Raw genomic sequence first — 17420 nt, 5'->3', positions numbered from 1 at the left:
GAGGAAGAGCAGTGCAGGTAGACAAATCAAGTACAAAGGGCGTGATGAATTGATGTGAGATCAGGAGCTTATCATTATCATACAGTTATCATGATCCTGAAAACAAAAGGGTTAATGTATGAGGAATGTTTGATGGTGCTGGGTCTGTACTCCCTGCAGTTAAGAAGAATGAGGGAGGATCTATTTGAACCCTATTGAATATTGAAATACTTAGATAGAGTGGATATGCAGAGGATGTATCCAATTGTGCGGGAGTCTCGGATCAGAGGGCACAGCCTCAGAATACAAGGGTGTTCCTTTAGGATAGAGATGAGGAGGGATTTATTTAGCCAGTGAGTAGTGAATCTGATTGAATTCATTGCCACTTGGCTTCATCTTTGGAAACTAAGTCATTGGGTATATTTAAAGCACAGGTTGATAGGTTCCTGATTACTAAGGGTGTCAAGTTATATGGGGAGAATGGGGTTATGAGGAATAATAAATCAGCCATGATCGAATAGCAGAGTAGTCAATGGGCTGAATGGCCTAATTCCATTCCTATGTCTTATGGTCTTTTGATACAAGATGTCTATCTACTCAAGAGCCTTATAGCAGTGGGATAGAAGCCTGGTGGTGCACATTTTCAAGTTTTTTGCTGAATAACACTGCCTGGGTTGGATCTGATTATAGTCTGCAACGGAGCTCTTGTGTTTTATTTCCTCAGGCTTTCAAAGCCGCCATGCAGACCCAATGGAGCTGGATCCTGCAGCTCTGCTCTTGTGTGGAGAAACACCTGAAAGAAAATGCCACTTATTTTGAGGTAGGCATCCAACCTTTCCTATCAGCAGAGGCGAGGGAAAGCTGTGAGTTGCCTCTCTCATTCGATTTTCCTTTCTGTCACTGTCTCCAGTTTTACAACGATGCCAAAGAATCCATGGACTACTTGAGGAACCTGGAGGAGACGATAAAGAGGAAGTACAATGTTGACAAATCCAGCAGTCTAGTGAGGCTGGAAGACCTGGTTCAGGATTCTATGGTGAGACTCAAACTGATCCAGGGTAATGCAGTCCAAGTGATGAAAGAGGGATTTCCACTTGCCTCCAATTCAGGTTAAATCACATTTATTTTATTTAGAGAGTAACAGGCCCTTCTGGTCCAATGAAATATAACACTATGACAGGCTGTCTGACCCAATGAGATACACCACAGCAATAGGTTCTTCTGACCCAATTAAATACACCATGGTAAAAGGTCATTCTGACCCAATGAGATACACCACGGTAAAAGGTCATTCTGAACCAACAAGCCCGTGCTATCCAATTACACCATGTGATCAATTAACCTACTAACTGAAACACCTTTGGGGCTCAGGATGAAACTGGAGCACCCAGAGGAAACCCTCACAGTCATGGGGAGGATATACAACTCCTTATAGAAAGCTGTAGGAATTGGTGTGCTGGTGTTGTAATAGTGTGGTGCTAACTGCTACGCTATGGTGCTGAAGAGCATGTGCCAGACCATACAATTGCAGAGAGAGCTTTGGACTGTATGGAGACATGGTAAGTATAGGGATGTTCCAGTGCTTTTGGAGCACAAGTGCCAGAGGTGAGATACCACATCATGTTCATTACAGTGGCTTTTAAAGTGGAGTTTCTACTGGTAGTACATTAGGAAGAAAGTTTCTGATGGAGCTCTTGGTTTGGGATTTGTGGTGCTGGGTGTGCAGTTATCGTGTTCTTGAATACACTTGATACCTGGAGGAAAGACATCAATAAGGTTGAAATAGTACAGAGAAAATTAACAAAGATGTTGCTTGGACTTGAGAACCTGATTTATAAGGTTGAATAGGTTAGGACGTTGTTCCCCGTGGCATAGGAGAATGAAGGGAGTTTTGATGAAGGTATACAAAATTATGAGGGTGCAGATAGGGTTAATGCAAGTTGGCTTTTTCTTCTGAGGTTGGGCAAGACTAGGACTAGAGGTTGTAGGTTAAGGTTGAAGATGAAATGCTTAAGAAGAGCATGAGGGGAAACTTCGTCACTCAGGGTGGTGACTGTGGAACGAGCTGCCAGTGCAAGTAGTGGGTGCAGGCTTGATTTCCGCATTTAAGAGAAGTTTGGTTAAGTACATGGATAGGAGCGGTAAGGTCTGGGTGCAGAACAATGGGACTAGGCAAGTTAATAGTTTGGCATGGACTAGATGAGCCAAAGGGCCTGTTACTGTGCTGTAATGATCTATAACTCTATGACCTGCACTATTAAATGAATTTATGGAGACAGTTGTGTGGGTGTTCATTCTAATCAGGTTTTATTTCCTCTGAAGAATATTTGTTCAACTTTCCTCAAGGATTGGCAGTGCACCCAGGGAAGAACTTCATCTCCTCCTCTCTTTAACATATTATATTCATATATTTTAGGATGAGAAAGAACAGCTGCTTCAGTACAAGAGTAACGTAGCAAGTCTCATGAGTCGGGCAAAGAGTGTTGTCCAGCTTAAGCCCAGGAATCCCGAAAATCCAACAAGGATCTCCATCCCCATCAGAGCCGTCTGTGACTACAAACAAATTGAGGTTTGGAATATTTTATGAAAACTGGATTGCTTTTTATCTCTGTAACCACCTTCAGCTTGTAGTCATTTGAATTATCTGTTCTATAACAGTCTTGCAGTTGTCCCTGATTTTCATTGCTGAACTATTGAAGTCAATGCCTTTGCTACTTGGATTCCAAGCTCTCAAGTTGCCTCTCAGAACCTTTGCAGCCCTCCTCCCCTCTTTAAAACATCCATTAAAGTCTATCTGGGCACACATCCTGTTTTTTTCTGTCCCTGGGCAGCTCACTTCAAGTGTTAGCTGATTATTGTGTCTTTAGGGTTTTTACTATGCAATGAGAGCTATGTAAATGCAAGTTGTTGATTGTAATGACCTTCGCGATTTCTCCCGTCTGTGAGAGGATGTGAGTATGGAAAATTTCTGCACTAATTCTTTCATTGAAACAGATAACCATTTACAAGGACGATGAATGCTTGTTGGAAAACAACTCGCACCGGGCCAAATGGAAGGTGATCAGTCCCACTGGGAATGAGGCCATGGTCCCATCCGTATGCTTTTCAGTCCCTCCACCAAACAAAGAAGCTATTGAGATGGCAAGCCGGTAAGGAGAAGGCTGTTGTTTCTGTGTTATGATTCTGGCTTCTTTAGCTCACAGAGGGGTGAATAGGAAATCACACTTGTCCACTGCACTGCCCTGACTGGGTTTGTTTTACTTGTGCAGTTTGCTAGTAACCACACACAGTGGCCACTTTGTCAAGTACCATACCTCCTGTGCCTGATAACGTGGGCACTGAGTGTAAGTTTGTGGTCTTCTGATGATGTAGCCCATCCACTTCAAGGCTTGACGTGTTGTGCATTCAGAGATGTCCTTTAGCTAATCACTGTTGTAACACATGGTTATTTGAGTAACTGTCGCCTTCTTGCCATCTTGGCAATTCTCCTCCAGCCTCTCTCATTAACAAGCACTTTCACCCACAGAACTGCCGCTCACTGGATGTCTTTTGCTTGTCGCTCCATTCTCTGTAAACTCTAAAGAGTGCCGTGTGTGGAAATTCCAGGAGAGCAGCAATTTCTGACATACTCAAACCACTCAGTCTTGTACCAACAATCGTACAACAGTTAAAGTCACTTAGATCTCATTTATTCCCCATTCTGATGGTTGGTCTGAATAACAACTGACCATGTCTGCATGCTTTCATGCATTGACTTGCTGCCACATGGCTGGCTGATTAGATATTTGCACTAATGACCAGGTGTGTAGGTGTACTTAATAAAACAGTCACTGAGTGTATACTCTATTTACTGAAAAATCACTCCAGGAAGTGGAGCTGAAATTCTAGGAGGAGACACTTTAAGGAGGTTCTGTAGACTATTTTGTAGACCGTATTTGCTAAATAAGAGATTATTAACTGGAGTTCTTCCATAAGTTACACTCACAAAATGGTGGAGGAACTCTGCAGGTCAGGCAGAATACGTAGAGAGGAATAAAGAGTTTATGTTTTGGGCTATGATCCTTCACTATGCCTAGATGAATGTTGAATGAGTCCAATCCTGATAGAGAGTCTCAGCCTGAAATGTTGACTCTTCATTCCTCTGCAACGAAGCTGCCTGCCATGCTGAGTTCCTCCAGCAGTGTGTGTGTGTTGCTCTGGGTTACCAGCACCTGCAGAATCTCTTGTGTTCTTCCACAAGTTTCCTGCTCCTCCTCCTCCTCTCTTGCCTCCAACTCATTACCAGGCACGATTCTGAAATGTCATCAGCCCGAAATGCCATTCCCTTTATTGGGGGACTACGCCAATATTGAGATGGATGGAAGATGTATTAGGCAATGTTACAATTGGGCTTTTGAACCACATAGTCCAACAGGGGGTGGCTGACACATGGACAAATCTAGTAGATGCATTCGCTATTCGTGGGGCAATAAGTATTTCAAAATTGGCTTTTATACTTGCAGTCTAGGTGATAGTGTCGCCCCACATGTGGCCGTTTTGAATCAGATTGTTTTGGGAACAGCTGAAACCTGTCCAGAGAGTTGTTCCCTTTTAAAATGCAAATCTGGACCTTCCAACTCATCAGGGGGTGGCTGCTATATTGTTGAAAGAATCAGAGCAGAAGCCCGTGAACTACCTAGCTTACTTTATTGGCCTGACACATGTCCCAAAACACAGAGGTTTTATGTTTGAGGAGGTTGCTGCCACGGATGCTGCCCGACCTGCTGAGTTCCTGCAGCTTGTTATGCGTGTTGCTTTGACCCCAACATCTGCAGAGTATTTTGTGAAAACCCATCCACAATAGGTGGTGGTGAGCTGCCTCCTTGAACTGCTGCAGGCCTTCTAGTGAAGTGTCTCCATTGGGAGGAGGGTCTAGACACAGTGACAATGCAGGAATGGCAGTGTTCCTGCAGCATGTTGTGTGTGTTACTCTGCAGAATCTCTTGTGTTTAGTTTATTGCCAGGTCAGTGTACGGCCTGTCAGGGATATGGTGGAGATGGTGCTGTTGCTTTTGTCCTTTCTGGTGGCAGGGGTTGCAGTTTTGGGGTGTGCTGTTAGAGTGGCCTGGGCAATCAACGTCAATGCATTTTGTAGATGGTCCACACTATGTACTTGTGATTGACAGGGTGAATGTTTAGTCTAAATTTTGCGGCAGCAGCAATAAACAGCTCCCCGGCGTTTTGTCTTTGGATTGGTCATGTTAATCTCACAGTTTCTCACCCTGGGGAAAGTGGTTCAGAAACTTTGTCCAAGTTGCATGCAGACTCTCAGAATGGTCTTTACCCAGCACAGTTTTCCTGTGTTACCTTGAGATCATTAATCTTACCACAAACACCTAGTGGTAAGTATCTTTTTGGCACCCATCTCTGCCCCAAAGTACCAGATTTATTGGGCATTTACTTTAAAGAAAATATGCCAGTTGAAGATTTTGGTCACTCTTTAGTTGTTCAGACTGGCCAAGGTCTTTTGTATCTGCTATTATTATCCTGCCATTTCCTCTGGCTGTACGATAACATGTGAAATCAAGGCTTTCTGCTCCAATGTAAAAGAGTCCAAGATTTTTTCAGCATTCTGTCCTTGTTCCTGATGTCAAAATTCATGTAGCCATTATCACAATAGTTTGTGGGATTTTGCTGTGTACCTGTGCTACAGTGTGCCTGTATTCCATTTTACTAAAACTTCTGACAATATTTAGGACCCCCCAAAGAGTCCAAGTCCTTTATGGGGTAGAAACTATTGCCAGTCCTTACATGGGTATGGTCCGCCACCTTCTGGTCTTATCTGGAACTGACCAAACAGTTTCAATTGGCATCCTTCCTCATTTGGAGAAGTGTCTGGCTGACAAAGCTCAGAAAGATTGATTTTGTTTTTTTCTATTATTGTGTATGTAACTGTGTGGTAACAGGGATTTTGATGCCTCATATAAGGTATTCTAAGAGCAATCTGCTATTAAAAAGTGAAGAAAGACAATTTGAGTTGATTTTATCTGTTGGGTATCTGCATGGGCTGATTTACACTTTGCAATGCGCTGTAAGCAATAGTGATATGACTTGCTAATGTGCCTTGTTGTGTAGATGATTTAGGGAGGTGCAATTATTATTTACATTACATCAGGCAGAAAGAAACTTGTGGTATCCCCATCTCTAAAATGGGACTCCCACATTCCAAAGATGTGGTTAGATTGAGTGAGTTGTGGACATGCTATGTTAATGCCAGAAACATTGCAGCACTTTCCAACTGCATCCTTGCTGATTTGATTTAATGTAAACACTGTATCCTTCACAGTTTCAATGTACATGTGCCAACTAAAGCTCATCATCTTATCTTCTGATAATGTACGCTCTTTAATGACTCTTTTGATGCAAAACCTGCAAATAATTGTCTATATTGTTGAAAAAGTTCACATTCAAACACAGTGAAAGGTGACTTGATGGTAGACGAAGCAGGGAAGTAGCAGGTATTTTGATGTTGCAACTTGGTTGATTGTGTTACAGTTCATCCCTCAGTGAGCCTATGTTCCCAGTCTGAATTAGTCAAGTTACTCCTGGTTTCAAAATGGCAAAATAAGTGAAGTGTTCTCTTTTCCTTCCCAGGATTGAACAGCTCTATCAGAATGTCCTGGCTCTCTGGCATCAGTCACACATAAACATGAAGAGCATTATGTCCTGGCATTATCTGATGAATGAAATCTCCACCATCCGTGCCTGGAATGTTTCCTCGGTAACTATTTCATGGAATTCATTTGTTCCACCCTTGTAAAATGTAGAAGGGGATGGACACTCTTTTCTTTTCCTGGAATTTTGGAGTGGGAGACCACTCAGTTTCTGGGTTGATGTGCTGTAGGTATCCATTATTTTCTGTTGGGCTGTTACCCCAGATCCGATGCAGCACAAAAAACACAACATGGAGAACACAATCAATATAAATCCATGAGATAGCTTGTGTACATAGATTGATTACATATACATAAAGTGATTCTGGACATAAGTTTCCGTACATAAGGTGATTCTGGCAGGAATATAAAGTATTGATGGTGGGGGGTGGTGTGGTAAGGTGGGTTAATAGGCTGCCAGTGGCGGTGGTGGAGGCAGTAATGATAGAGTCTTTTAAGATACTCCTGAATAGGTTAGAAATATAGGCTATAGGTAAGCCTAGATAGTTCTAAGGTAAGGACATGTTTGGCACAGCATTGTGGGCCAAGGGGCCTGTATTGTGCTGCAATGCATTGCAACATTGAGCTTCTGAGACAGGGTGTAAATAAAGACAGATTCTGTAGATGCTGGAAATCCAGAGCAACATACTCACAAAATGCTGGAGAAACTCAGCAGGTCAGCATCATCAATGGAGGAATACAAATAGTCAACATTTTGGGCTGAGACCTTTCATCAGGACTGGAAAAGAAGCGGGGAAGAAGCCATGGGGGAGAGGAACGGGTCCAGGCTGACAGGTGAAAGGTGAAACCAGGTGAAGGTAAAAATAAGCTGTTTTAAATTTAAGAGCAGAGCACGTGGGGAAGAGAATGTGATGAAGTTCAGATAGAGCAAATTTCAAATCTAGATCAGATGGGCCGAAAGGCCTGTTTCTCTGCTGGACAATTCATGAACATGATTGGCTGAATTTCTGCCCTTGAAGAGCCAAAGGAGGTTTGGACTTTTTAGAAAGATAGATAGATACTTTATTGATCCCAAAGGAAATTACAGTGGCACAGTAGCATCACAAGTGCACAGATGTACAAATATTAGAAGAGAAGTGAGAAAGAATAAAAACAAGTTACCTTAAAAAGAAGATTTACAAGATTATTACCTGTGATATTCACAGCACATCTTTCCTCTACACAGATAAAGACCATGTTGCCAGGAGAGCACCAACAGGTACTCAGCAGCCTACAGATGCATCTCAGGGACTTCTTGGAGGACAGTCAGGAGTCTGAAGCCTTCTCCGTCACTGATGAAGCCCAGCTGGAGAGAGAAGTCAAGTTCTGCAAGCAGTACTATGAAGATCTTCTGAAATCAGCGGAAAGAGGTAGATGTACAAAATCATAGTGATTTGCCACAAAGCTGATATGATCTGTTATGCTTTTGCTAGACCTTTGGAGAGGCCATTTTTGGGTTATGAACATTCAACATTCTCTCTCTGTCTCTTTTTCTCATCTCTTGTCTCTCTCCCTCTGTCTCTGTTTGTCTGTCTGTCTGTCTGTCTCTCTCTCTCTCTCTCTCTCCCCACTTTTGGTAATCGGTCTTTTTTCTCAGTATTATGAGCCTTTGATGCCACTCATTACAATACTGTGGAGGTACAGCCACCACATTGAGTGAAGTTTTGTCTAGAGTATTTCTCACTTGTGGACAACATTGATTTATGGTTGGAACCTGTCATGGACTGAGCAAGACTTGGGTGTGATTCTGAGGAGTGAGGGAATAGGGAGTAGTTTCAAGTGTTTGATTGTAAAGAGAACAGAGTAAATGTATAGGGTTCCCCTACATTATGCAGGACCTGACGTCTGGAAATCTGATTTTATACAAATTCTCCTATATATCTGTAAAGCATTTTTAAAACCAGTAATAAAAAATAGTATGTTTTGAGGTATTCATTAATGCCTGGATACATTACACTGTATATTCCATTTTTAATCATGCGGGTTTAAGGAGATTATTCAATAAAATGGGGGAAGAATTTTAGCAGATATATGTAGAGTGATACATTGTGGGTTACTTAGTCAAGGTTTACAGGGGTGAAGGCAGGAGAACGAGTTTGAGAAAAATAGTAAATCAGACAGGATGGAATGACAGAGTAGGCTTGATGGGCTTAATGGCCTGATTCTACTCCTATGTCTTATGATTTTATAGAAAAGTGATGATTCTGACTTTAGGAGAAATCAGTTTATGATCACTTCCAGGAGTGGAGTCCTTATATCACCACAGGACTGGCTGTATTAGACATTTTACTCTAAATAACAAATGAAACATTAATTGTTCTGACCTTTCAACTCCACCAGAGGAGCAGGAGGAGTCAGCATGCAACCTGTTAATCTCTGAGGTGAGAAACATTCGGCTCCGAGTGGAGAACTCTGAGAAGCAGCTGATTCGTCAGATCCGCACACCACTCGAACGGGATGACCTGCAAGAAAGCGTGCAAAGAATCTCTCAGCAAGAGGTCAGTTTGAGAAGCCTTTGCACTCAGATAGTATTCGATTAAGCCTTCAGAAAACAGCGGAAATGCTGCTTTGTTAAGTTTCAAACAATGTTAAAGGATGACCTTGAGCCATTTTGAGTATTAGACCTCATTCACACACACAGTGTTGGAGGAATTCAGTAGGTCAGGTAGCATCCCTGGAGAGGAATAACCATTTGACGTTTCAGGGTGAGACATAGATGCTGAGTTCCTCCAATATTTTGCGGCTGTTAACTGGATTTCCAGCATCTCTTGTACTTATTAAAGAGGAGTTAAGAAGTTATGATTCACAAGGGTAAGGAAGTCAGGTTTTCTTCTCTGAAGGTATATTTGTAATTCACATGAAATGCTAGGTGAACTCGGCAGCTCAGGCAGCATCTACAGAAAGGAATAAAAGAGTCGACGTTTCGGGCTGAGACCCTTCATAAATCCTCCATAGATGCTGCCTGACCTGCTGAGTTCCTCCAGCATTTTGTGGGTGTTACTCTGGATTTCCAGCATCTGCAGAATCTCTTGTACTTACGATCTTATTGAAGAGGAGTTAAGAGGTTGTGATTCACAAGGATAAGGAAATGAGGTTTTCTTCCCTGAAGGTATATTTGTAATTCAGTTACAATCCAAGTTACGTTTATCCCGATTCTTGCATATAGTAGCAGTATTAATTTCCAGTTTTACTAATGCAGTGAATTAAAATTCATGTGCCATGAAATTTGAACATATGATCTGTGGATTATGAATCCAGCACTGTACACACTAGGTTACCGCACTGGACTGATTGCACTTTCACCTTTCTCTCACCAGAAGTTGAAGAGTGAACTGGAAGAGCTTATTGCTGATCTGGAAAAAGTAACAGAGAAGTGTGACAAATTCTTTGGTCAAGCCTCTGCATCTGCAGCTCCAACCCTGCGGACAGAGCTGAGCGTGGTGCTGCAGAATCTCAATCAAGTGTACTCCCTCTCCTCCATTTATTTGGATAAGTAAGGGTTCAAACTTTATAAGTATATCATCTTCCTCAGCAAATCAACAATATAAAAATTAGTAATGTGCTTCATTTGAAAATTAAATCACTTTGGCAGACTAGCATTTTCTGTCTTTTATTTTTCTCTATCTTTGTAGAATAATTACTTTCAAATAAATTAAATACACCTTAAAAGTTTCCACCCAGTATCCAGATAGTGTGGAATTCCATCTTAGCCTTCTTTACCCAGCATGCACAGAGAAAGAGAAACCACTCTGCCTCTAGGATGGAGAGCCAGGAGGCAGAGCAATTTCTTTTTCTCCATGCATGCTGGGTAAAGAAGAGTCCATTCCACGACAGCCATTTTGTTTGTCCAGGGATCCCAGTGCTGAGAAATCTGCTATGACCCTTTAAGTTGTAAAGTGCTTAATGCATTCAAAACCATGTCTGCTTTATAATTGGTAAGTGATTGTGTATACTTCCTCATGCTGCAAATCATGATGACCTGGAATAAATATTCCTTTTGAATGAGTGAGTGCTGGTATTTGGGCTGTATCTGTCATTATAGATTTCACTGTGGCTTTAATTTGTTTTGTTTTACCCTGGAACTGACTGAGCTAGTGTTAGGTTCTGAGTTGTTTCTGATTCATGAATGATTATGGTTGGTCTTGTTTTTTGCTCCTGAGATGGTCTCAAAGGAGGCATGAAATAGAAACAACATGTTGCAAATGCTCTGCAGATCAGGCAGCACCTCTGGAATGAGGAACAGAGTTAACATTTCCAGTCCCAAGTCACTTGCTGTGATGTGTGTGGCTGCTGCAAATCCATAATAGCCAACCTGAGCAGAAAATTTACTGCTTCCCCTTGCACTCAGTATTGCTTACAGAGCAAAAAAGAGTCGGCGTGCTGCAAAAGAGATGATGGTGTTCTCCCTGCAATACCGTAAATCTGTGGTTGGGGTACTTTTGTCTTGGAAGTATACCAAAATTATCTTTTTACAGCAAGAATAGCATCTTTGTTTTGTTGAATGGGAAAGTTGAGTTTCCCAGTACTGTGGCAGGAGTGACACCTTTGTATGTTTTGTAGATCTACTTTTATTGCTTGCTTATGACAGACCATTCCAAAGTTCTTTCTACCATTATTCTGGAGTGCCAGGCAGGATGCTGTTGAGTGAAATGATAATAATCCTGGGTAAATGGTAATCTTTGTGAACACCATGGGCTGGTGTGTTTATAACTGCTTGCAGAAGATTAAAATGAATCTTGTTTCTGACTGCAGGTTGAAGACGGTCAATTTGGTTGTTAAAAACACACAGGAAGCAGAGGCTCTTGTGAAGGAGTATGAGACCAAACTTGGAGAGGAGGATGCAGTGCCCCCAGACCCAGAGGCTATTCAGTCTCTGCAGAATACGCTGAAGGTAATGAAGTTTTCTCTCAGATCCGAACACTTGGAAAGATTATGTAACATATCACAGTGCCGAAGTTCCTTAGTCCATTGTGCAGTACCTTCCAGCCTTTTGAGCCACATTACCCAACAAACCTGACAACCCCAATTTAACCCTAACCTAATCGTGGGACAACTTACAATGACCAATTGGCCTACCCAGTACATCTTTCGACTATGGAAGGAAACCAGGAGAACTGGAGAAGACCCACATGCTCCATAGGGAGGGCATACAGAAACTCCTTACAGAAGAGCCAGGATCTCTGACACCCTGAGCTGTAAGACCATCACACTAACTGCTACACTACTCTGATGCCCAATCCTCCCATCCCAGCTTTTTATATCCAACCCTAGGAACTTTGCAAATGCTAAACTAGTATATCTTGAACTTCTGATTGGACCAAGATTAGGACCATAGTGGACAGTGAGAAAGGCTACCAAAGCTTGCAAGCTGATTTGGACTAACTGGGAAAATGGACTGAAAAATGGCAGATGAAATTATATCCAGACATGTGTGAGGTGTTGTACTTTAGGAGGACAAACCAGGGTAAGACTTACACAATGAATGGTAGACCTCTCCAGTGTGCAGTAGAATAAAGGAATCTGGGAATACAAATCCATAATTCCTTGAAAGTCGCATCACAGGTAGATAGAATCATAAAGAGAGCATTGGTACATTAGCCTTCATAAATAAGGACATTGAGTACAGTAGTTGGGATGTTATGCTGAAGTTGTATAAGACATTGGTGAGGCCAAATTTGGAGAACTGTGTGCAGTCTACATACAGGAAAGTTATCAATAAGATTGAAAGAGTGCAGAAGAATTTTACAAGGATGTTACTGGAACTTGAGGACCTGAGTTGAAGAGAAAGGTTGAATAGATAAATTACTCCTGGGAGAGTAGGAGAAAGGGAGATTGCAGAGGTATTATTATTGATAGAGGTATACAACATTGAGCTTACAGATAGGGTAAACGCAAACAAGCTTTTTCCACTGAGGTAGGATGAGACTAGAACTAGAGGTCATATGTTTAGGTTGAAAGGTCAAATACTTAGGGGAATCTGAGAGGGATCTTCACTCAGAGGGTGGTGTGAGTGTGCAACTGCCAGTGGAAGTGGTGGATGTGAGTTCAATTGTTCCATTTAAGAGAAGTTTGGATAGCTACGTGGATGGGAGGGCCTTGGAGGGCTGGGGCTAGGAGAAGGTCGATGGGACTAGACAGAAGACCAGGCTGGCATAGCCTTGATGGGCTGAAAGGACTGTTTCTGCATTGTAGTGCTCTATGTCTTTATTATAGAACCCTGTCATGAACTCGCCACGATTGATGCTTTCCTTAGGTCTCCCATTAAACTTAAGCCACACACCGTCCTGACTTGGGAAATATATCAGTGTTTTCCTCAAGTCCTAGATATCTCTCTCAAACACCATTGTGGGTACAGTTGACTGTTGTAGTCCACAGCAAGTCAGAGTTGGTAAGCACATCTCCATCACCCCCATCTTAAAAACAGGCACCCCGCAGGGCTGTGTGTTGAGCCCTATGATCTACACACTCTTCGCACATGACTGCACCCTCGTCTACACCTCCAACTCCATAATTAAATTTGCGGACAATACCACAGTGGTTGGCCTGATCTCGGAGGAGGGTGAAACAGCCTACAGGCTCAAGGTAGATCATCTGATGGAGTGGTGTAAGGACAACGACCTGGTCCTTAACACTTGTAAAACAAAAGAGATGATCATTGACTTCAGGAGATCAAAGGACAGAGTACACACCATATACATGGAGAGGTAGTGGAAAGTGTGGAAAACCTAAAGTTCCTTGGAGTTATGTTGTCAGAGCAGCTGACATGGACCACCAACACCTCACTGCTTGTAAAAAGAGACACAACAAAGACTCTTCTTCCTGAGAAAGCTGAAACAGGCCAAACTCCCACAAAAGCTGTTGCTTAACTTTGACAGAAGCACAATTGAAACCATCCTGACCAACAGCGCCACAGTGTGGTATGCCAGCTGCACAGCTGCTGAGCGACAAGACCTGCATCGCCTGGTGAAGGCGGCCCAGCGAATTGTCAGGATGGAGCTCCCAGGACTGGACACCATCTATTCCAGCAGACTCAGGAGGAAACACTAAGCTTACTTGTCTTTAATTTAGGTGCTTTTTTTTTGCTAAATTCTCTTCCTTTGTAGTATATTGTTATTGTATGCTTAATTTCGCACTGTTTTAATGTTCCTCATTGGGATTTGGGGTTTTTAATTTGTAAAATGTTTTGAAAAACTAATTAAAAAAAATCAAAAAAAAAGACTCAGGAGGAAAGCAATCAGCATAACCAGAGACACGACACACCCCGGCCACTCCCTGTTTGACCCGCTGCCGTCCAGCAAAAGGCTCAGGACACTAAAAGCCAGAACAAGTAGACTGAGGAACAGCTTCTACCCCAGAGCTGTGGCCTCCATTGCACCACTCCCACAGAACAATGACTGAAACTGTGAGCACACACAAGGACTCAAATACTTGCACTAATGGCACTTTGTGCATTACTGTGATATTCTGGTGCTGCTGCAACTTATTTTCTGCTACTTATCTATTTAATACTGTTTTCCAATTATTGTCTTGCTTTATCTACCGCTTTGTTTGATTGCCTGAGAGGAAGCCAAACAGAGTTTCATTGTACCTATGTATAATGACGATAAAGATCATTCAATTCAAGTATCTCATCACCACCTTTTCAAGGGTAGTTATGGGTGGGCTCAGCCTTTGGAAGTCACATTCCTGTCAATGAATTTAAAATAAAATTGTTATATAACATTGAACCCAACAGCACAGAACAGGCTCTATGGCCCATCATATTGTACTGACCTTATAACCTGCTCTAAGATCAATTTAACCCTTCCCTCCCACATAGCACTCCACTTTGCTATCATCCATGTGCCTATTTAAGTTTCTTGTATCTGTCCCTAATGTATCTGTTTCTAGCACCACTCCTTGCCACACACCTTCCACTCTCTGTATTAAACTTACCTCTGACATCCCCCTGGATAGTTTCATAATAAAAGGCATAATAATTTTAGGCTCTCATATTAGCCATTTCTGTCTGTGGAAAAAGTCTTTGGCTGTTCACTCGATCAATGCCCCTCATTATCTTCTACACCTCTATCGAGTCAGCACTCGTCCTCCTTTGCTCCATCTTGCTGAGAATTTGGTCTTTAAATGAGAACTCACCACTGCTGCACCTCTCTCTTGAACAGCAATGGCGTACCGAAGTGGACGAGCAGCGGGAAATTTTCCATTCACTCGAGGACAAGCTGCAGAAGGGCAAGGCCATCAGTGAGCGGATGCTGAGGGCCCACAACGAGCGAGACATGGACATGGATTGGCACAAGGAAAAGGCCATTCAGTTGGTTGAGAGATGGGAGAGCATTCGCTCCCAAATTGACAACAGGTTTGCACTGATAAAGTTGGCTGCCTTACAGCAAAAACTTCCCTCCTCCTTAATGAATTCTTGAAGAAAGCATTATTTTTATTTGTCATCCGTACATTGAAGCATATAGCGAAATGCGCTGTTTGTGTCAATGACCAACAGAGTCCCAGGATTTGCTGGGCAGCCCATGTGTTGCCATGCTTCCAGCACCAACATAACATGCTCACAACGAACCCATACACCTCTGGAATGTGGGAAGAAACTGGATCTCTCAGTGGAAACCCATGTGGTCACAGGGAGAACATACAGTCTCATTACAGACAGTGGCGGGAATTGAACCCCGGTAGTGTAAAGTGTTATGCTGGGTATTGTTTGAAAGTGGTAATATTCTACAGCAAATAGCTCACATGCCAATGTTAGGACAACCCAATACGATCTCAGGGATATGAGTAACTCTCGTGCCTACAGGGTGCCTTTCAATCCGTTGTTCCGTCCAACAGCCTTTCTCAACCAACACACACTGAGTGCCTGAGGAACACAGCGGGAATAAACTGTTGACGTTTTGGGCCAGGACTCTCCACTGAGATTGGAGAGGAAGGGAAGCAGAAGCAGGATAGAAGGGTAGGGGAAGAGTGAGGAGCAGGAGCTGCCATACGATAGCCGAATCCAGGGGAATGATCAACAAAATGATCAACACGTACATCGAGTCACACAGTAAAATAGGTTTTGTGACGATGGTCAACACATTCCAAGGATCTGTTGGGTACAGTCCACAAGTGCCTCTGCTTTTGGCACCAGCATAGCCCTTACTACCCATACGTCTTTCATTCACGGGGAGAGAGTACAAACTCAGCAGTGGGAATTATTCACTGGTGCTCAAAAGCATTACGCTAGTCTCTATGTTACCATGCTACCCCACACATGGTGGAGGGTAGGGGAAGGAGGGCGAGGACAATAATGTTAGATGCTGGCACACAATAGGTGGGGATGGCAAAGGGCCAAAGAATGCAGCAATTGCTACGGAGCTGGGATTATTTTGATAGGATCTGATCAACTACTGCTGCTGAGGTACACTTAGAGGATGTCCACTTTGCTTTCAGACTACATGAACTCGAAGGAATCAGCACATCTCTCAGCTGGTATAGAGACTGCTACAAAGATCTCGATCAATGGATCCAGGAAATGGAAGCCACTCAACAGAAGATGCAGGAACGCCAGCCCGAAGATAGCCGAGCCCTTGCGGATGAACTCCATCAACAGAAGGTAGCCTGCTTTTTAATAATTCACACTGGAGGTCAGCATAGAATCAGAGCTCTCGCCAAACACAAATATGACCTGAACCCAAGCATTCACTGTCTTATCCAAACCTGACTATCACCATGAATGCAACAACCTCAGTCATGCTGCCGATCTGAGGGTAAAGCATCAGATAAAATCATGAAAAATGTTCAACTTTCTGAAGGTTACTTTCAGATGAGCAAAGTAAGTCATTCTGACCTGGATAATTCAGCAGCCTAGGCTGACATAATCTGATCCCAAACATTTCATCAGAACATATGCTTCTCCTGATTTGAACGTGAAATGAGGTCAGCTCCTCTGGGACTCGGGTTGTGCCAGCAGGTGCTAATTCACACAGGATCAAGGTTCAACTTTATTTGTCATTTATATTTACATATATTAGGACATTGCTAAGCGTTGTGTGTTGGTGCAACATACAACAAAAATAACAGTCAACAATGATGAAGAATAACGATTTATGTAAAACATTGAGGTTAAAGTACAGATTTACAATAAATTGTGTACAAGTACATAAATACTAGCTTGCATTTACAACGTAAGTAGCATTATAAAAAGTGGTTTGAAGTGTTTATAGAGTATGACTGAGATAATAGATAGAAGGGGGTTGAAGAGAAATGGAATGGTTGCTCAGATTAACTGCCTGGGGGAGGAAACTTTAAGAAAGAATGAAGTTTTTGTTTTAATAGACCTGCAGCACTTTCCAGAAGGGAGCTTTTTGTTCTGGACACATTCAAGTACTGCAGTGATGGTTGACTGCACCAATTACCTTTTCCTGCTGACCAGGCAGTTTGCTCTTGTTTGTTGTGTGTTGTGAGAGGATGCTGCACGAAACCAGACAGTGATATCTGATTGAGGATGCTGTCCATGATGGCAGTGTAGAATTGCACCAGTATTTTCTGGGAAAGTTGGCACTTTACCAATTGTGAGCCATGGAGTGTGAACGTGAGCAGAGATTCAAATCACATTCTCTGCTCATATCTCCAAGCAGGGGAGAAACCAGCCAGCTTGGTGTCCATTGTGCAAGGCAATTCCCACTTATTCCTTGGGGCATAAGGTATTGAAAGATGATCTTATATGAGGTGTATAAAATTAGGTAGGCTAAATACACTCAGTCT

The 17420-nt window shown here is 42.6% G+C and overlaps 1 protein-coding gene across 10 annotated transcripts in view; it reads left to right on the top strand.

The window, feature by feature from the left end:
* Positions 1–17420, top strand: part of LOC132400831 (dystonin-like) — a 363464-nt gene that overhangs the window by 67182 nt on the left and 278862 nt on the right. For all 10 annotated transcript variants that reach the window (XM_059982254.1, XM_059982250.1, XM_059982247.1 and 7 more), the window contains exons 15-25: positions 704–799; positions 890–1015; positions 2396–2548; positions 2974–3128; positions 6613–6739; positions 7858–8041; positions 9012–9169; positions 9989–10164; positions 11424–11562; positions 14834–15027; positions 16107–16269. In XM_059982254.1, coding sequence (XP_059838237.1) covers positions 704–799; positions 890–1015; positions 2396–2548; positions 2974–3128; positions 6613–6739; positions 7858–8041; positions 9012–9169; positions 9989–10164; positions 11424–11562; positions 14834–15027; positions 16107–16269 — 1671 coding nt within the window. The remainder of the gene's footprint in view (positions 1–703; positions 800–889; positions 1016–2395; positions 2549–2973; positions 3129–6612; positions 6740–7857; positions 8042–9011; positions 9170–9988; positions 10165–11423; positions 11563–14833; positions 15028–16106; positions 16270–17420) is intronic.

The sequence above is a fragment of the Hypanus sabinus genome, chromosome 10, assembly GCF_030144855.1.
Source record: "Hypanus sabinus isolate sHypSab1 chromosome 10, sHypSab1.hap1, whole genome shotgun sequence".
Classification (NCBI taxonomy): domain Eukaryota; kingdom Metazoa; phylum Chordata; class Chondrichthyes; order Myliobatiformes; family Dasyatidae; genus Hypanus; species Hypanus sabinus.
This window is presented reverse-complemented; position numbering and strand designations above follow the sequence as displayed.